Here is a 21,654-nt window from a genome sequence, read left to right as displayed (position 1 = left end):
GGGTTGTACGGTATACCAGTACTAGTATAGTATCGCGGTACTAATGAATCAAAAACGGTACTATACTCTGTTTGAAAAGTACCGGTTCGCCATATTTTTAGATTTTTTTTACAGGCATGACGGCGCGTGGTCACGTGGTGACATTGCTGGTGCTACGAGCAGAGGAGCATGTTGGGCAGCGCACACACACAGAGTACTTACAAGCAGACACAGTGTGTAGACAGAAAAGGGAGAATGCCGCATTTTGGTGTAAAAAGTCAAGATAAAGGTGAAGTTATAACACTGAAACACCCTCAGGAAGAGCTGCTTTAACACATGGCTAGCTAGCTAGCGGCTAACGTCCATCCACAGTGTTTTAGCTACTTCTAAATCACGAATCCTCGCCTCCATGGCGAAAAATAAAGTGAGTTTCTTACAAGTATCATTATCACTGGAGGACGAGGAATATCTAAACATGCTTCACTACACACCGTAGGAGGATACAATAGCTCACCGCCGTCACAATGTAAACAAATGCCATGGGTGGATCTACACCTGACATCCACTGTAATGATACCAAGTACAGGAGCGTATCTAGTCAATACTACTATGATTACATCGATATTTTTTATCGCCACAAAATCTTTTTTCTTTTAAATTCATATTATGTTTATAAAGTCAGTAAATACGACCCTGGACACATGAGGACTGTAACTACTTGGTATCGGATCGATACCTAAAATGTGTGGTATCATCCAAAACTAATGTAAAGTATCAAAGAAGAAAAGAATAAGTGATTATTACATTTTATCAGAAGTGTAGATAGAACATGTTCAAACAGAAAATAAGCAGATATTAACAGTAAATGAACAAGTAGATTAATAATCAATTTTTACAGTTTGTCCCTCATAATGTGTACAAAATAATAGGTGTATAAATGACACAATATGTTACTGCATACGTCAGCAGACTAATTATTATTAATCAGGCAAGTAGTCATCACTATCAGACACGTAGTCATCACTATCAGACATGTAGTCATCACTATCAGACAAGTCAATATCAGACAAGTAGTCGTCAGTATCAGACACGTAGTCATCACATCAATATCAGACAAGTAGTCGTCAGTATCAGACATGAAGTCATCAATATCAGGCAAGTAGTCATCACTATCAGACAAGTAGTCATCACTATCAGACAAGTAGTCAGCACTATCAGACAAGTCAATATGAGACACGTAGTCGTCCGTATCAGACACATGGTCATCTCATCAATATCAGACAAGTAGTCGTCAGTATCAGACAAGTAGTTGTCAGTATCAGACATGAAGTCATCAATATCAGGCAAGTAGTCATCACTATCAGACAAGTAGTCATCACTATCAGACATGTAGTCAGCACTATCAGACAAGTCAATATGAGACACGTAGTCGTCAGTATCAGACACGTAGTCGTCCGTATCAGACACAAAGTCATCTCATCAATATCAGACAAGTAGTCGTCAGTATCAGACAAGTAGTTGTCAGTATCAGACACGTAGTCGCCAGTATCAGACACGTAGTCATCACATCAATATCAGACACGTAGTCGTCAGTATCAGACAAGTAGTCGTCAGTATCAGGCAAGTAGTCGTCAGTATCAGGCAAGTAGTCGTCAGTATCAGGCAAGTAGTCGTCACTATCAGGCAAGTAGTCGTCACTATCAGACAAGTAGTCGTCACTATCAGACAAGTAGTCGTCAGTATCAGACAAGTAGTTGTCAGTATCAGACACGTAGTCGCCAGTATCAGACACGTAGTCATCACATCAATATCAGACACGTAGTCGTCAGTATCAGACAAGTAGTCGTCAGTATCAGGCAAGTAGTCGTCAGTATCAGGCAAGTAGTCGTCAGTATCAGGCAAGTAGTCGTCACTATCAGGCAAGTAGTCGTCACTATCAGACAAGTAGTCGTCACTATCAGACAAGTAGTCGTCACTATCAGACAAGTAGTCGTCAGTATCAGACACGTACTCGTCAGTATCAGGCACGTAGTCGTCAGTATCAGACACGTAGTTGTCAGTATCAGACAATGAATCGTCAGTATCAGACAAGTCATCAATATCAGACAAGTCAATATCAGACAAGTAGTCGTCAGTATCAGACACGTAGTCATCACATCAATATCAGACAAGTAGTCGTCAGTATCAGACATGAAGTCATCAATATCAGGCAAGTAGTCATCACTATCAGACAAGTAGTCATCACTATCAGACAAGTAGTCAGCACTATCAGACAAGTCAATATGAGACACGTAGTCGTCAGTATCAGACACGTAGTCGTCCGTATCAGACACATAGTCATCTCATCAATATCAGACAAGTAGTCGTCAGTATCAGACAAGTAGTTGTCAGTATCAGACACGTAGTCGCCAGTATCAGACACGTAGTCATCACATCAATATCAGACAAGTAGTCGTCAGTATCAGACAAGTAGTCGTCAGTATCAGGCAAGTCGTCGTCAGTATCAGGCAAGTAGTCGTCACTATCAGGCAAGTAGTCGTCACTATCAGGCAAGTAGTCGTCACTATCAGGCAAGTAGTCGTCACTATCAGGCAAGTAGTCGTCACTATCAGACAAGTAGTCGTCACTATCAGACACGTACTAGTCAGTATCAGGCACGTAGTCGTCAGTATCAGACACGTAGTCATCACATCAATATCATACAAGTAGTTGTCAGTATCAGACACGTACTCGTCAGTATCAGACACGTAGTCGTCCGTATCAGACACATAGTCATCTCATCAATATCAGACAAGTAGTCGTCAGTATCAGACAAGTAGTTGTCAGTATCAGACACGTAGTCGCCAGTATCAGACACGTAGTCATCACATCAATATCAGACAAGTAGTCGTCAGTATCAGACAAGTAGTCGTCAGTATCAGGCAAGTCGTCGTCAGTATCAGGCAAGTAGTCGTCACTATCAGGCAAGTAGTCGTCACTATCAGGCAAGTAGTCGTCACTATCAGGCAAGTAGTCATCACTATCAGACAAGTAGTCAGCACTATCAGACAAGTCAATATGAGACACGTAGTCGTCCGTATCAGACACATAGTCATCTCATCAATATCAGACAAGTAGTCGTCAGTATCAGACAAGTAGTTGTCAGTATCAGACACGTAGTCGCCAGTATCAGACACGTAGTCATCACATCAATATCAGACAAGTAGTCGTCAGTATCAGACATGAAGTCATCAATATCAGGCAAGTAGTCATCACTATCAGACAAGTAGTCATCACTATCAGACAAGTAGTCATCACTATCAGACAAGTCAATATGAGACACGTAGTCGTCAGTATCAGACACGTAGTCGTCCGTATCAGACACATAGTCATCTCATCAATATCAGACAAGTAGTCGTCAGTATCAGACAAGTAGTTGTCAGTATCAGACACGTAGTCGCCAGTATCAGACACGTAGTCATCACATCAATATCAGACAAGTAGTCGTCAGTATCAGACAAGTAGTCGTCAGTATCAGGCAAGTCGTCGTCAGTATCAGGCAAGTAGTCGTCACTATCAGACAAGTAGTCGTCACTATCAGGCAAGTAGTCGTCACTATCAGGCAAGTAGTCGTCACTATCAGGCAAGTAGTCGTCAGTATCAGACAAGTAGTCGTCACTATCAGGCAAGTAGTCGTCACTATCAGGCAAGTAGTCGTCACTATCAGGCAAGTAGTCGTCACTATCAGGCAAGTAGTCGTCACTATCAGACAAGTAGTCGTCACTATCAGACACGTACTAGTCAGTATCAGGCACGTAGTCGTCAGTATCAGACACGTAGTCATCACATCAATATCATACAAGTAGTTGTCAGTATCAGACACGTACTCGTCAGTATCAGACACGTAGTCGTCCGTATCAGACACATAGTCATCTCATCAATATCAGACAAGTAGTCGTCAGTATCAGACAAGTAGTTGTCAGTATCAGACACGTAGTCGCCAGTATCAGACACGTAGTCATCACATCAATATCAGACAAGTAGTCGTCAGTATCAGACAAGTAGTCGTCAGTATCAGGCAAGTCGTCGTCAGTATCAGGCAAGTAGTCGTCACTATCAGGCAAGTAGTCGTCAGTATCAGGCAAGTAGTCGTCACTATCAGGCAAGTAGTCGTCACTATCAGACACGTACTAGTCAGTATCAGGCGCGTAGTCGTCAGTATCAGACACGTAGTCATCACATCAATATCATACAAGTAGTTGTCAGTATCAGACACGTACTCGTCAGTATCAGACACGTAGTCGTCCGTAGACATACCAAAATATCGGTATGGAGACCAGTAGGGATGTCCCGATCCGATATTTGGATCGGATCGGCCGCCGATATTTGCCAAAAAATGCGTATCGGCAAGGCATGGGAAAATGCCGATCCAGATCCAGTTTAAAAAAAAAACTCCGGTCCGTGTTTTCCAACGCACAGATTCAAATAATACATTCCACTTTTCTGCTGCTCCCTAATTTCCGTTCCGCATTTTCCAGCACACCTTCAACACATCCACAGGTCTGTGGATTCTCACGCAGTTGCTTTTAGCTGCTGGCATTACACGACAGGCTCTTCTCACTCTTTCCTGTGTCTCCCTCTCACAGACAGCAAGCGCACCTTCTTACACACGTCACATACGTATACGTCCTCTCACAGCAGAGAGGTAGCAAGCATGGCTAACGTTAGCTGTGATGCTAGCGCGGCCGCTAAGGTGTGCGCCTGCTCAAACGTCCTCTGCGCACGGCAAATCTATGCCACGCACAAAATCAAATAAAAAAATAAGCGCATAACAATTTTCGACACACGGACACGACAGAGAAAACAGTTTTCGTCTTAATTGTTCAAATATTATAACGTCTGTCGAGACGCTTATCTCCATTCGGTGCCACACGTCCACACCATCAAAATGCCGAGGCAAAAATTTCCACATCAACATCGTATGAAAAAAATAGTGATTTTTTTTTAGTTGTGATTTCCTTCTCTGCATGAAAGTTTAAAAGTAGCATATATTAATGCAGTATGAAGAAGAATGTTTTAATGTAGACATGCAAGCCTTGAAAGAAAATGTTGAAAATCAAGACTACATTTCCTGCACATGGGTGCATTTCTACCCTATATTTTAACTTTAGATTTATTCTCATATCAAACTCTTTTGGCTGTCTTTTTGACACTTACATCCGGCGCCCCCCTCCACACCCTGGATTATAAATAATGCAAATAATTCAATGTGATTATCTTGTGTGATGACTGTATTATGATGATAGTATATATCTGATAGTACAGGTAAAAGCCAGTAAATTAGAATATTTTGAAAAACTTGATTTATTTCAGTAATTGCATTCAAAAGGTGTAACTTGTACATTATATTTATTCATTGCACACAGACTGATGCATTCAAATGTTTATTTCATTTAATTTTGATGATTTGAAGTGGCAACAAATGAAAATCCAAAATTCCGTGTGTCACAAAATTAGAATATTACTTAAGGCTAATACAAAAAAGAGATTTTTAGAAATGTTGGCCAACTGAAAAGTATGAAAATGAAAAATATGAGCATGTACAATACTCAATACTTGGTTGGAGCTCCTTTTGCCTCAATTACTGCGTTAATGCGGCGTGGCATGGAGTCGATGAGTTTCTGGCACTGCTCAGGTGTTTTGAGAGCCCAGGTTGCTCTGATAGTGGCCTTCAACTCTTCTGCGTTTTTGGGTCTGGCATTCTGCATCTTCCTTTTCACAATACCCCACAGATTTTCTATGGGGCTAAGGTCAGGGGAGTTGGCGGGCCAATTTAGAACAGAAATACCATGGTCCGTAAACCAGGCACGGGTAGATTTTGCGCTGTGTGCAGGCGCCAAGTCCTGTTGGAACTTGAAATCTCCATCTCCATAGAGCAGGTCAGCAGCAGGAAGCATGAAGTGCTCTAAAACTTGCTGGTAGACGGCTGCGTTGACCCTGGATCTCAGGAAACAGAGTGGACCGACACCAGCAGATGACATGGCACCCCAAACCATCACCCAACCATGCAAATTTTGCATTTCCTTTGGAAATCGAGGTCCCAGAGTCTGGAGGAAGACAGGAGAGGCACAGGATCCATGTTGCCTGAAGTCTAGTGTAAAGTTTCCACCATCAGTGATGGTTTGGGGTGCCATGTCATCTGCTGGTGTCGGTCCACTCTGTTTCCTGAGATCCAGGGTCAACGCAGCCGTCTACCAGCAAGTTTTAGAGCACTTCATGCTTCCTGCTGCTGACCTGCTCTATGGAGATGGAGATTTCAAGTTCCAACAGGACTTGGCGCCTGCACACAGCGCAAAATCTACCCGTGCCTGGTTTACGGACCATGGTATTTCTGTTCTAAATTGGCCCGCCAACTCCCCTGACCTTAGCCCCATAGAAAATCTGTGGGGTATTGTGAAAAGGAAGATGCAGAATGCCAGACCCAAAAACGCAGAAGAGTTGAAGGCCACTATCAGAGCAACCTGGGCTCTCATAACACCTGAGCAGTGCCAGAAACTCATCGACTCCATGCCACGCCGCATTAACGCAGTAATTGAGGCAAAAGGAGCTCCAACCAAGTATTGAGTATTGTACATGCTCATATTTTTCATTTTCATACTTTTCAGTTGGCCAACATTTCTAAAAATCCCTTTTTTGTATTAGCCTTAAGTAATATTCTAATTTTGTGACACACGGAATTTTGGATTTTCATTTGTTGCCACTTCAAATCATCAAAATTAAATGAAATAAACATTTGAATGCATCAGTCTGTGTGCAATGAATAAATCTAATGTAAAAGTTACACCTTTTGAATGCAATTACTGAAACAAATCAAGTTTTTCAAAATATTCTAATTTACTGGCTTTTACCTGTATATATCTGTATCATGAATCAATTTAAGTGGACCCCGACTTAAACAAGTGGATAAACTTATTGGGGTGTTACCATTTAGTGGTCAATTGTACGGAATATGTACTTCACTGTGCAACCTACTAATAAAAGTCTCAATCAATCAATCAATCAAAACACATAGAATCATCATACTGCTGTGATTATATGCATCAAGTGTTCATTCAAGGCTAAGGCAAAATATCCACATATATATCGTGTATCGCAATATGGCCTTAAAATATCGCAATATTAAAAAAAGGCCATATCGCCCAGCCCTAGTTTCAATGATGCCATTTCTGTTTGTCATGTATAATTTTGTCTATTTTGTGTTTCTCCTTGAATAAACAGGTCAGTTTCTTGTTACCAACCATTGTGTATTATTCAAACTCCCCTAATTCAGCTGGCTAGTTGTTATCAAGAGTACTAAAACCCTTTTCAACATGATTCTGACAACTAAGTAGGCTAAATAACTTTCAACTTTAATACATGCTCGGATAGGCCAGTATCGGTCAGTATCGGGATCGGTCAGTATCGGTATCGGATCGGAAGTGCAAAAACAATATCGGTCGGGACATCCCTAGAGACCAGCCTAGGTGAAAATTGTGTCAACTAGAGCCAGTCTATCTCAGCCTTCATATGACCCTTCTGTTCCCCTGCATTTCTCTTCTGTTTTCCATCAGTTTGAGCCGGTGTCCTTTTCTTTTTTAAGTGACACAGTTAGTCATATGAAGCCCTCTGGTTCTCCTGCAGATGCCCTCCCACCTCGCCTGTTTAAGGAGGTACTTGCTACTATTGGATCAAGTGTCCTTAACATTATCAATAGTAGCCTCTCTTCTGGAATAGTTCCAGTAGAGTTTAAACATGCAGTGGTACGACCTCTACTTAAAAAACCCAGCCTCGACCCCTCTCTCCTCTCTAACTTCAGACCTATCTCTAATCTTCCATACATTTCCAAAATATTAGAGAAGGTTGTCTACAGTCAGTTGCTGCCCTTCTTAGAGGATAATGGTATCACTGAGCTGTTCCAGTCCGGTTTTAAAGCCCTCCACAGCACAGAGTCAGCGCTTCTAAAAGTTTTTAACGATATCCTCCTGTCCACTGATTCTGGTAAATATGTTGTCCTGGTGCTTTTAGATCTGTCTGCTGCGTTCGACACCGTCGACCACGCCACCTTAATCACTCGTCTTGAGAACTGTGTGGGCATTAAGGGCGCCGCCCTCAACTGGTTCCGGTCGTACCTAACCGACAGGAGTTTTTGTGTAAAAGTAGACAGTTTTATGTCGTCCACAGCTCCTTTACCACATGGGGTTCCCCAGGGCTCAATCCTTGCCCCAATTTTATTTGCGCTTTACCTTCTCCCCCTTGGTTCTATTTTTAGGAAGTACAGTATTGCATTTCATTTTTATGCCGATGATTGCCAGATTTATTTTCCCATGGCACAAAATAACACGGTTCAAAGTCTTATTGACTGCCTGCACGACATCAAAGTCTGGCTTTCAGCTAACTTCCTGAGCCTAAATGAAGACAAAACAGAAGTTATGTTGTTCGGTCCAAGTCGCTCTCCCTCCCCCAACGTTGACCTCGGCACTCTGACCCCGTATCTCAGCGACTGTGTCACAAACCTGGGGGTAAAGTTTGACTCAGATTTTAAATTCGAAAAACAAATCAGCAGCGTCGTTCAAAAAAGCTTTTATCAATTACGCCAAATAGCGAAAGTGAAACCGCTTCTATCAAGACATGATCTTGAGAAATTAATCCACGCTTTTATCTCGACTCGTCTTGATTACTGTAATGCCCTGTATGTTGGCATTAGCCAGGCCTCCCTCGCCCGCCTGCAGCTCGTGCAGAACTCTGCTGCTCGTCTGCTAAAACAGACCCGCAGACGTGAGCACATCACCCCTATTTTAGCGTCCCTTCACTGGCTCCCTGTGCGTTACCGAATACATTTTAAACTCCTTTTATTTGTTTTTAAATGTCTAAACAACCTCGCGCCAACCTATCTCTCCGACCTCCTTCAGCCTTACTGCCCCACCCGATCCTTAAGATCAGCCGATCAGCTGCTGTTGACGGTCCCTGACACAAGGCTGAAGCTTAGAGGTGACAGAGCTTTCGCCGTTGCTGCTCCCAAGCTCTGGAACGACCTACCCCTGAGTGTTAGACAAGCCTCCTCTCTTCCTGTTTTTAAATCTCTCTTAAAAACATACTTTTATTCCATGGCTTTTAACACTGAGTGATATCCATCCTGCAATGGCGCCCCATAATACACCTGCTGTGATCCTGTTTTTATGTTTTTATTAATTCTATTTTAATTATTTATTTTTTATCATGTTCTGTTTGTGTTGTGTTGTGTTTGCTCGGTACTCGTTTTATCTTTTAACCTGCTCATTGTACAGCACTTTGGCTACCCCTGTGGTAAATTTTAAATGTGCTTTATAAATAAAGTTGATTTGATTTGATTTGATTTGATACAGTTTCCAGCCATATTGCCCAGGCCTGGTGTTGAATTAGAAAGCAACAATCCATAAGTGGTCCTCTCCTATTCCTTCTCATACCCCCCAAGTGTCAATCCGTGTGCATAGTTTCCAAATGAGCACCACAACTACAAACGTGGACGGTAACGTGATCGTTTCTCTGTAGGTTTACGTGTGCAGTAGAGTCTTCACGGCAGTCCTCTCCACCTTGACTTAACCTTGACACCCCCCCCACCCCCGGCCCTCCCAACCCCTTACTCGTTCTGGCTCCTCCTGAACTTTAAGCTGTGGGCTCTGGAAGGAACACGCCACCAAGGACAAAGAGGGGGGGGGGGGGGGCGCGACCTGAACACTGGTAATTTATTATGTGCCAGTGTTTCTAAGTATAAGAGTCTATTTAGGTGAGTGTAAAAGATGGCGTTCGAGGGCAGGTATTTGTCCTTGAGACTACAATTGTTCCTGTGTGTGTGGGTGTGTGGGTGTGTGTGTGTTACTGACCTGCCACACTCCAACCACAGCATTGGCGATGAGGATGAGGAGGATGACAAAAGGCTCAACAAAGGCTGTGACTGTTTCTTCACCTTCTTCGAACCAGGCCAGCACCTGCAGGACAGAGCCGCCACACGTCACATGACAACAGGCCTTGTTCACACTGCAGGTCCATGCCCGTGTTTTTGCCCAAATTCCACCTGTGTCGGATTTTGTCATGTCCCTGGGCAATCGTTTTGCCTCGGGGGCCAAATTGACAGAAAAAAAATGTGTCTGGGTGCCGGTGTATCTATTTTTAGAAACACTAGTACAAAACCTCATAATAATGTCTGATTGAAAGCTAAAAACTAGGGATGCCCGATAATGGCTTTTTCATACCTGCCAACTTTTGAAATCAGAAAAACCTAGTAGCCAGGGTCCAAGGGCCGCAGGCCTCGGTAGGTCCAGGACAAAGTCCTGGTGGAGGGTTCAGGGCTTCGCCCCCCGACGCAAAATGATTATTAGCATTCAGACAGGTTAAAATGTTGCTAAAACCATCACTTTTCTATCAGTCACAGTGACTTTTCAAAACAAAAATATTACAGCAAAAATCATATGGGTTGATTGTAAGGCTGAAACGACGCGTCGACGTAGTCGACGTCATCGGTTACGTAAATACGTCGACGCCGTTTTTGTGCGTCGGCGCGTCGCATATTTACGTCACACTACTGTCATGGCGGAGCGCAAAGCAGACGATGCGAGCGAGGGGAAAAAAGCACGCCAAAAGTCGTCAAAAGTGTCGGAGTATTTCAATAAACGGCCTAATAATGTTGTTGTATGCACACTGTGTCGAGCGGAAATGGCCTATCATAGCAGCACAACGGCTATGAACGAACATTTGAAAAAAAAACCCCCGACAGCGTTCTTGCCATCACCATCAACAAGTCAATCGTCCGCGTGCGTATACGTTGTCATCATTACACAAAAACATGAATGTGTCATTTGTATCTGCGTTGTAAATTCATAAACTAAAGCACCGTTTGCTCTGAGAGGCGCGTTTGGCGTGCCTGTTCAGTGTTTACAAAGACGCGCTCCTCTTTAACGCTGTGGAGAGGCGGCGGCGGCGAGCGAGCGGGGAGGCGGGGCGCGCCGGGAGCGACGCCGCAAGAGACAGGGGACGACGAGCGAGCGAGGAAGAGGAGCTGAAAAGCGAGGAAAGAAAGAGAAAAGAGTTGGAAGAGAAAAGACTTTGTGTAAAATTAAAAGATTGTAAACCTGGCAAAGCCGTCTGGCGTTCAGTCTGTCGGTCCTGAAAGAACCCCACGGCACAAGACGTGTCACAAACGCTAACGTTAATTAGTTGTGCAAATACCTTTTACAACATTAACAGTTACATATACTATGTACAAACCAACAATTAACTTTCACTTTAATCATACTATCATTGTTGTGTTATTAAGCAAAATAAGCAATACTTTTACTTTTGTTGAAATGTTTACACTGTACATTTTTTTGTATTGGATGTTTAGCTTTATTTTTGCACATTTTAGCAAATAAGCAATACTTTTACTTTTGTTGAAATGTTTACACTTGTTACAGAATATTTCCGTTTTGCACTTTTTTGTATTGGATGTTTATCTTTATTTTTGGACATTTTAAAGCAAAATAAGCAATACTTTTACTTTTTAAATGCTTATACTATTCCAGAATATTAAGATTTGCACTGGATGTTTACTTTTATATTTGCACATTAAAAAGCAAATAAGCTACTTTTAATTTTGTTAAATGTTAAAAGTTTTAAATGTTTACATTGTTACAGAATATTTTGTCATGTTGTTGTCAATGTTGACTGAGTGGCCATACTTTTTTTTTTGTAAATAAAAGCCATGCCTTTTGAAAAAACTGGCCTACATTTATTTTTTCCTCTTCATTTTAAATAAAAAAAATAATCGGTAAAAGGAAAAATAACCTATAGATTAATCGAAAAAAATAATCTATAGATTAACCGATTAATCGGAAAAATAATCTATAGATTAATCGATAGAAAAATAATCGTTAGCTGCAGCCCTAGTTGATTGACATGTTTATTCTGTAAGCTAACTTCAATAGTTTGAAATTATTTTGACAGTTAATGCCAGTTATCCTGTCAACCTTTCACAAGACTTCAATTTGTTAATTGAAAGTATAAACAGTATAAACACTTTTTACAGTAAACAAATGGTAAAACAGTACTAAACAATTCCATTAAAAAAAAATTGGTGTCATTATCAACTTTCTGTCCAAGCTTGTATAATCTACTGCCTTGTTCAATTGTAAAAAATATTCTGTGCCTAAAATTCACATTTCTATCACAATTATCATACTGTAAACATGGTAAGCTAACTTCATTAAAATTAATAGTCCTGTCAATAGCATGGAATTACGAATTCAAATGTAGTTTTTTTGTAAGCCTTTCAAAAGAATTCAAAATATGAAAAATTTATGAAAATTAATTGAAGCCATCAGACACTTGAAAAGTGGCACATCACATCTCTAATGTAATCATTTGAACTTTTCAACAGAAATAGCACTGCAAAAATATTAAGGACATACTTCTGTATTTTGGTAGTTATGCTGTCAACATTTAACAAGATTTCTTCAACTTGGACTTGAAAGCATAAATAGTATAAACACTTTTAACAGTATGTCGTGCTGTGAAATACAGCCGACAGGATTGCGCACCAAACACGAAGCAAGGCCAAAGCGCATGCATGGTGCAGGAGAACAAAGGACTTCTTTCATTTAAGGTTTGTGATAAACCATCAAACTCATTCGTTAAAAGGACTCTATAGTAATATAAAGCGAATTTTTCTGGACATTATCATGCAAGAAAAGTTTATTTTTGGGACCGCGATCACCGCGTAATGATTTTTAAAGGTTGCATTACAAACATTTAACTGTCCCATGTGATCAGCCAGTGCGATTGGAAATCCATGCTCAATTATTGCCTCCGTAAATAAAACTTCGGCATTTATCACATCCAAAGAATCTGTTTGGGCGACGAAAAACGTTGAAAGTTTTCCACTTTCCACTCGCTAGCAACGGCATTAGACTTGTGTTTTTTTGTCCCAACGTGGTCTTTTACATCGCTAATTCCTCCGTGTCCGATCGAAAAAAATCTTGTCTGCACAAGGTGCAATTCGCGTAGTTTTCACCCTTTTTTTTTTTTAATTAATGAAAAAACGTATTTTTTATCACTGCAACCGTAACCCGGAATAGGTTGATGAAAACCGTACGAATTACGGGAAAACCGGAGTAGTTGGCAGGTATGCTTTTTTGCCGATGTCCAACTATTAATTACCGATACCGATTTCAACCGATATCGATATAAACAGTCGTGGAATTAACATAGTATTATGCCTAATTTGGACAATCAGGTATGTTGAAGATAAGGTCCTTTTAAAAAAAAAATCATAAAATAAAATAAGATAAATTAATTACAAACATTTTCTTGAATAAAAAAGAAAGTAAAACAATATAAAAACAGTTACATAGAAACTAGTAATTAATGAAAATGAGTAAAATTAAGTGTTAAAGGTTAGTACTATTAGTGGACCAGCAGTACGCACAATCATGTGTGCTTACGGACTGTATCCCTTGCAGACTGTATTGATATACACATATATACGAACCCCGTTGCCATATGAGTTGGGAAATTGTGTTCGATATAAATATAAACGGAATACAATGATTTGCAAATCATTTTCAACCCATATTCAGTTGAATATGCTACAAAGACAACATATTTGATGTTCAAACTGATAAACATTTTTTTTTTTTTTTGCAAATAATCATTAACTTTAGAATTTGATGCCAGCAACACGTGACAAAGAAGTTGGGAAAGGTGGCAATAAATACTGATAAAGTTGAGGAATGCTCATCAAACACTTATTTGGAACATCCCACAGGTGTGCCGGCTAATTGGGAACAGGTGGGTGCCATGATTGGGTATAAAAACAGCTTCCCAAAAAATGCTCAGTCTTTCACAAGAAAGGATGGGGCGAGGTACATTCCTGGAATTTTTTTGAACTTGGAAAAATTATAGTTTGAATATTTAAGATATGTGGAATGTGTTAATGTTGGAATGGTTTGATTATGTTGAAAAATATGAGAATTGTGCAACTTGGAAAAATGTCCCATTCATTTCAATGGGAACTTCCTGGAAATTTGGGGAAAAGTGGAATTCTTTTGAAAATGCTAAAAAAAATTAATGTTCTGAATGGTTGGTGTTGGAATTTTTCAAATCGGTCGAGAAAATTTGAAGTCGTAACATTATTAATTAAGAAATGGTATTATGGAATTCCTGGAATTTCGGGTAAACTGGGAATTTTTCCAGTTCAAAAAAACAGTTTGTTTTTTTGTCCTGATTAAGAGGAATGTTTTGACGGTGGAACGGTTGAAGTGGGTTGAAAAATGTGGAAGGAGTAGTCGACAGAAAAAAGGGTGAAAAAAGGGTTTGAAAAAACGGGATTTCTGGAAATTCCTGGAATTTTTTTTAATTTGGAAAAATCATAAATTGAATGTACAAGATATGTGGAATGTGTTAATATTGGAATGGTTTGAATAGGTTGAAAAATGTGGGAATTGTGCAACTTGGAAAAATGTCCCATTCATTTCAATGGGAACTTCCTGGAAATTTTGGGAAAAGCAGGATTTTTTTTGAAAATGCTAAAAAAATGTGAATATTCTGAATGAGTTCAATATCGTTGTTTTTGGAATTTTTCACATCGGTCGAGAAATGTTTAAGTAGTAGCATTTTTAATTAAGAAATGGTATTTTGGAATTCCTGGAATTTCGGGAAAACTGGGTATTTTTCTAGTTCAAAAAACAAGTTTGTTTTTTTCCTAATTAAGAGGAATGTTTTGACGGTGGAACAGATGAAGTGGGTTGAAAACTGTGGAAGGAGTAGTCGACAGAAAAAAGGGTTTGAAAAAACGGGATTTCTGGAAATTCCTGGAATTTTTTTTAATTTGGAAAAATTATAGTTTGAATGAACAAGATATGTGGAATGTGTTAATGTTGGAATGGTTTGAATAGGTTGAAAAATGTGGGAATTGTGCAACTTGGAAAAATGTCCCATTCATTTCAATGGGAACTTCCTGGAAATTTTGGGAAAAGCAGGATTTTTTTGAAAATGCTAAAAAATGTGAATGTTCTGAATGAGTTTAATTTGGTTGGTGTTGGAATTTTTCACATCGGTCGAGAAATGTTTAAGTAGTAGCATTTTTAATTAAGAAATGGTATTATGGAATTCCTGGAATTTCGGGAAAACTGGGTATTTTTCTAGTTCAAAAAACAAGTTTGTTTTTTTCCTAATTAAGAGGAATGTTTTGACGGTGGAACAGATGAAGTGGGTTGAAAACTGTGGAAGGAGTAGTCGACAGAAAAAAGGGTGAAAAAAGGGTTTGAAAAAACGGGATTTATGTGAATTTCTGGAATTTTTTGGAACTTGGAAAAATGATAGTTTGAATGTCCAAGATATGTGGAATATGTCGAAGGTGGAATGGTTTGAATAGGTTGAAAACTGTGGGAATTGTGCAACTTGGAAAAATGTCCCATTCATTTCAATGGGAACTTCCTGGAAATTTTGGGACAAGCAGAATTTTTTTTGAAAATGCTAAAAAAAAATGTGAATGTTCTGGATGGGTTTAATTTGGTTGGTGTTGGAATTTTTCAAATCGGTCGAGAAATGTTGAAGTAGTAACATTTTTAATTAAGAAATTATATTACGGAATTCCGGGAAAACTGGGAATTTTTCCAGTTCAAAAAACAGGTTTGTTTTTTGTCCTGATTAAAAGGAATGTTTTGACGGTGGAACGGTTGAAGTGGGTTGAAAAATGTAGAAGGAGTAGTCGACAAAAAAAAAGGGTGAAAAAAAGAGTTTGTGCAGGCTAATTGGGAACAGGTGGGTGCCATGATTGGGTATAAAAACAGCTTCCCAAAAAATGCTCAGTCTTTCACAAGAAAGGATGGGGTGAGGTACATTCCTGGAATTTTTTTGAACTTGGAAAAATTATAGTTTGAATATTTAAGATATGTGGAATGTGTTAATGTTGGAATGGTTTGATTATGTTGAAAAATATGAGAATTGTGCAACTTGGAAAAATGTCCCATTCATTTCAATGGGAACTTCCTGGAAATTTGGGGAAAAGTGGAATTCTTTTGAAAATGCTAAAAAAATGTAATGTTCTGAATGGTTGGTGTTGGAATTTTTCAAATCGGTCGAGAAAATTTGAAGTCGTAACATTATTAATTAAGAAATGGTATTATGGAATTCCTGGAATTTTGGGTAAACTGGGAATTTTTCCAGTTCAAAAAAACAGTTTGTTTTTTTGTCCTGATTAAGAGGAATGCTTTGACGGTGGAACGGTTGAAGTGGGTTGAAAAATGTGGAAGGAGTAGTCGACAGAAAAAAGGGTGAAAAAAGGGTTTGAAAAAACGGGATTTCTGGAAATTCCTGGAATTTTTTTTAATTTGGAAAAATCATAAATTGAATGTACAAGATATGTGGAATGTGTTAATATTGGAATGGTTTGAATAGGTTGAAAAATGTGGGAATTGTGCAACTTGGAAAAATGTCCCATTCATTTCAATGGGAACTTCCTGGAAATTTTGGGACAAGCAGAATTTTTTTTGAAAATGCCAAAAAATGTGAATGTTCTGAATGAGTTTAATTTGGTTGGTGTTGGAATTTTTCAAATCGGTCGAGAAATGTTGAAGTACTAACATTTTTAATTAAGAAATGGTATTATGGAATTCCTGGAATTTCGGGAAAACTGGGAATTCAAAAAACAAGTTCAAAAAACAAGTGCGTTTTTTTTCCTAATTAAGAGGAATGTTTTGACGGTGGAACGAATGAAGTGGGTTGACAAATGTGGAAGGAGTAGTCGACAGAAAAAAGGGTGAAAAACAGGGTTTGAAAAAACGGGATTTCTGGGAATTTCTGGAATTTTTTTGAACTTTGAAAAATTGTAGTTTGAATGTTTAAAATATGTGGAATGTGTTGATGTTGGAATGGTTTAAATATGTTGAAAAATGTGAGAATTGTGCAACTTGGAAAAATGTCCCATTCATTTCAATGGGAACTTCCTGGAAATTTGGGGAAAAGTGGAATTTTTTTGAAAATGCTAAAAAAATGTAATGTTCTGAATGGTTGGTGTTGGAATTTTTCAAATCGGTTGAGAAAATTTGAAGTCGTAACATTATTAATTAAGAAATGGTATTATGGAATTCCTGGAATTTCGGCTAAACTGGGAATTTTTCCAGTTCAAAAAACCAGTTTGTTTTTTTGTCCTGATTAAGAGGAATGTTTTGACGGTGGAACGGTTGAAGTGGGTTGAAAAATGTGGAAGGAGTAGTCGACAGAAAAAAGGGTGAAAAAAGGGTTTGAAAAAACAGGATTTCTGGAAATTCCTGGAATTTTTTTTAATTTGGAAAAATTATAGTTTGAATGTACAAGATATGTGGAATGTGTTAATGTTAGAATGGTTTGAATAGGTTGAAAAATGTGGGAATTGTGCAACTTGGAAAAATGTACCATTCATTTCAATGGGAACTTCCTGGAAATTTTGGGAAAAGCAGGATTTTTTTTGAAAATGCTAAAAAATGTGAATATTCTGAATGAGTTCAATATCGTTGTTTTTGGAATTTTTCACATCGGTCGAGAAATGTTTAAGTAGTAGCATTTTTAATTAAGAAATGGTATTTTGGAATTCCTGGAATTTCGGGAAAACTGGGTATTTTTCTAGTTCAAAAAACAAGTTTGTTTTTTTCCTAATTAAGAGGAATGTTTTGACGGTGGAACAGATGAAGTGGGTTGAAAACTGTGGAAGGAGTAGTCGACAGAAAAAAGGGTTTGAAAAAACGGGATTTATGTGAATTTCTGGAATTTTTTGGAACTTGGAAAAATGATAGTTTGAATGTACAAGATATGTGGAATATGTCGAAGGTGGAATGGTTTGAATAGGTTGAAAAATTTGGGAATTGTGCAACTTGGAAAAATGTCCCATTCATTTCAATGGGAACTTCCTGGAAATTTTGGGACAAGCAGAATTTTTTTTGAAAATGCTAAAAAAAATGTGAATGTTCTGGATGGGTTTAATTTGGTTGGTGTTGGAATTTTTCAAATCGGTCGAGAAATGTTGAAGTAGTAACATTTTTAATTAAGAAATTATATTACGGAATTCCGGGAAAACTGGGAATTTTTCCAGTTCAAAAAACAGGTTTGTTTTTTGTCCTGATTAAGAGGAATGTTTTGACGGTGGAACGGTTGAAGTGGGTTGAAAAATGTAGAAGGAGTAGTCGACAAAAAAAAGGGTGAAAAAAGAGTTTGAAAAAACAGGATTTCTGGGAATTCCTGGAATTTTTTTGAACTTGGAAAAATGATAGTTAGAATGTCCAGGATATGTGGAAAATGTTGAAGGTGGAATGGTTTGAGTAGGTTAAAAAATGTGGGAATTGTGCAACTTGGAAAAATGTCCCATTCATTTCAATGGGAACTTCCTGGAAATTTTGGGAAAAGTAGGATTTTTTTGAAAATGCTAAAAAATGTGAATTTTCTGAATTAGTTTAATTTGGTTGGTGTTGGAATTTTTCAAATCGGTCGAGAAATGTTGAAGTAGTAACATTTTTAATTAAGAAATGGTATTATGGAATTCCGGGAAAACTGGGAATTTTTCCAGTTCAAAAAACAAGTTTGTTTTTTTCCTGATTAAGAGGAATGTTTTGACGGTGGAACGGTTGAAGTGGGTTGAAAAATGTGGAAGGAGTAGTCGACAGAAAAAAGGGTGAAAATAAGTTTGAAAAAACGGGATTTCTGGGAATTCCTGGAATTTTTTTGAACTTGGAAAAATGATAGTTAGAATGTCCAGGACATGTGGAATATGTTGAAGGTAGAATGGTTTGAATAGGTTGAAAAATGTGGGAATTGTGCAACTTGGAAAAATGTCCCATTCATTTCAATGGGAACTTCCTGGAAATTTTGGGACAAGCAGAATTTTTTTTGAAAATGATAAAAAAAAATGTGAATGTTCTGGATGAGTTTAATTTGGTTGGTGTAGGAATTTTTCAAATCGGTCGAGAAATGTTGAAGTAGTAACATTTTTAATTAAGAAAAGGGAATAAGCGGTAGAAAATGGATGGATGGATATTATGGAATTCCGGGAAAACTGGGAATTTTTCCAGTTCAAAAAACAGGTTTGTTTTTTTGTCCTGATTAAGAGGAATGTTTTGACGGTGGAACGGTTGAAGTGGGTTGAAAAATGTAGAAGGAGTAGTCGACAAAAAAAAGGGTGAAAAAAGAGTTGGAAAAAACGGGATTTCTGGGAATTCCTGGAATTTTTTTGAACTTGGAAAAATAATAGTTAGAATGTCCAGGATATGTGGAATGTGTTGAAGGTGGAATGGTTTGAATAGGTTCAAAACTGTGGGAATTGTGCAACTTGGAAAAATTTACCATTCATTTCAATGGGAACTTCCTGGAAATTTTGGGAAAAGTAGGATTTTTTTGAAAATGCTAAAAAATGTGAATTTTCTGAATTAGTTTAATTTGGTTGGTGTTGGAATTTTTCAAATCGGTCGAGAAACATTTTTAATTGAGAAATGGTATTATGGAATTCCTGGATTTAGTGGTCAATTGTACGGAATATGTACTGTACAATCTACTAAAAGTTTCAATCAATCAATCAATCAATCAATCAATCAATCAAGGTAATACTAACTGTGTAGTACAAAGTGGCCGCTCTGACTCGCACTTTGTCGTCCAGTCGCTGTCAAAAGTCCGATTTTTGCGATTAATTTTTGGCTGCTGTGACGCGAGAAATTGGGTCGCCATCTTGAAGTGGTGACGAGGAGCCGGCGAGCAGCCTGAACTGACAGTTGACAGGTAGAAAACAAAGCTGGTGTTCAGCCTTTTCCTGCTCAAATGAGCGGACTGTTGAAAATAGGAATCGGGGGATTACTTTTCACAAGTAAGATTTAACATTAACGTACTATTGGTTGTATTTTGTGAAAAGTATATTAGCACAGAGTTGAGAAGGAGCAAAGATCTTCAATAGTACCGTATTTTCCGCACTATTAGCCGCACCTAAAAACCACAAATTTACTCAAAAGCTGACAGTGCGGCTTAACCCGGTCGGTGCGCTTTATATATGGATTAATATTAAGATTCATTTTCATAAAGTTTCGGTCTCGCAACTACGGTAAACAGCCGCCATCTTTTTTCCCCGTAGAAGAGGAAGTGCTTCTTCTTCTACGCAAGCAACCGCCAAGGTAAGCACCCGCCCCCATAGAACAGGAAGCGCTTCTTCTTCTACTGTAAGCAACCACCCGCCCCCGTAGAAGAAGAAGAAGCGCGCGGATATTACGTTTCATTTCCTTTGTGTGTTTACATCTGTAAAGACCACAAAATGGCTCCTACTAAGCGACAGGTTTCCGGTTCATGAAAAGACGCAATCTCTCCATCCGCACACGGACTACTATTTCACAGCAACTGCCTAAAGACTTTCAAGAAAAGCTGGCTACTTTCCGTGCATATTGTAAAAACAAGATAGCTGAAAAAAAGATCCGGCCAGAGAACATTATCAACATGGACGAGGTTCCACTGACTTTTGATATTCCTGTGAACCGCTCTGTGGATACAACGGGAGCACGTACGGTGAATATTCGCACCACAGGGAATGAGAAGTCATCCTTCACTGTGGTTCTAGCTTGCCATGCTAATGGCCAGAAACTTCCACCCATGGTGATATTCAAAAGGAAGACCTTGCCAAAAGAGACCTTTCCAGCCGGCGTCATCATAAAAGCTAACTCGAAGGGATGGATGGATGAAGAAAAGATGAGCGAGTGGTTAAGGTAAGTTTACGCGAAGAGGCCGGGTGGCTTTTTTCACGCAGCTCCGTCCATGTTGATATACGACTCCATGCGCGCCCACATCACGCTGGTTTTTAATATATTATTAAAGTTTGACTGACCTATCTGACTGTTTTTTTGACATTCCTTTAGCGCAGTTAGATGCGGCTTATAACACGGGGCGGCTTATAGGTGGACAAAGTTTTGAAATATGCCGTTCATTGAAGGCGCGGCTTATAACCCGGGGCGGCTTATGGTGCGGAAAATACGCTACTAAAATCGTAGCCGCTAGCAAACAAGAGTATGACCATTTTAGGCAAAGTATAAGACAATATTTTCTTAACCGCATAATTGTAACCAGGAATAAGTCTTCAAGTAACAATATTCAAATACTAACATTGTTGGGTAAGACAGAATTTGGTTTTTATTCTGAATCCAGTGAAACAGATTGGTGGTTTTAGCTGATATAAAGACTTTCAGGTGTTTATGTTAAAGTATTTGGCAGACACTTTTATCCAAAGCGACATACATAAAAAATACATATAAAACAATCACTGTAAACATGATCATTTAAGGGAAGAATGTAATACAAAATATCAATACAAAGTGTCAAGACAGAATAAACTCTCTGCTGCTGCAGCAACAGCGATACAGTCTATAAGATATATAGATATCTAATGTATTCATACATTGTTTATGTAGGATATACGCATGTATATAAAACCTAATCCAGTGGTTCTTAACCTTATTGGAGGTACCGAACCCCACCAGTTTCATATGCGCATTCACCGAACCCGAACCGTAATCATAAAATGATGTTATTGTACTAAAGAAATACTAATAAAGGTATATTTTACAAACAGAAAGTTGCAGGAATGTATACATGATCCCATGTTTACATCTCATTGTGCAACATGTGAATGTTTTAGTGGGAAATAAA

The 21,654-nt window shown here is 38.8% G+C and overlaps 1 protein-coding gene across 2 annotated transcripts in view; it reads right to left on the bottom strand.

Moving 5' to 3' along the window:
* The window catches only part of atp2a1 (ATPase sarcoplasmic/endoplasmic reticulum Ca2+ transporting 1), a 119,176-nt gene that overhangs the window by 78,886 nt on the left and 18,636 nt on the right, over nt 1-21,654 (bottom strand). For both annotated transcript variants that reach the window (XM_061973853.2, XM_061973854.2), the window contains exon 5: nt 9,858-9,962. In XM_061973853.2, coding sequence (XP_061829837.2) covers nt 9,858-9,962 — 105 coding nt within the window. The remainder of the gene's footprint in view (nt 1-9,857; nt 9,963-21,654) is intronic.

Source organism: Nerophis lumbriciformis, linkage group LG22, assembly GCF_033978685.3.
Source record: "Nerophis lumbriciformis linkage group LG22, RoL_Nlum_v2.1, whole genome shotgun sequence".
Taxonomy (NCBI): Eukaryota; Metazoa; Chordata; class Actinopteri; order Syngnathiformes; family Syngnathidae; genus Nerophis; species Nerophis lumbriciformis.
Note: the sequence above shows the minus strand (reverse complement) of the source record. Positions and strands in the feature narration are given on the sequence as shown.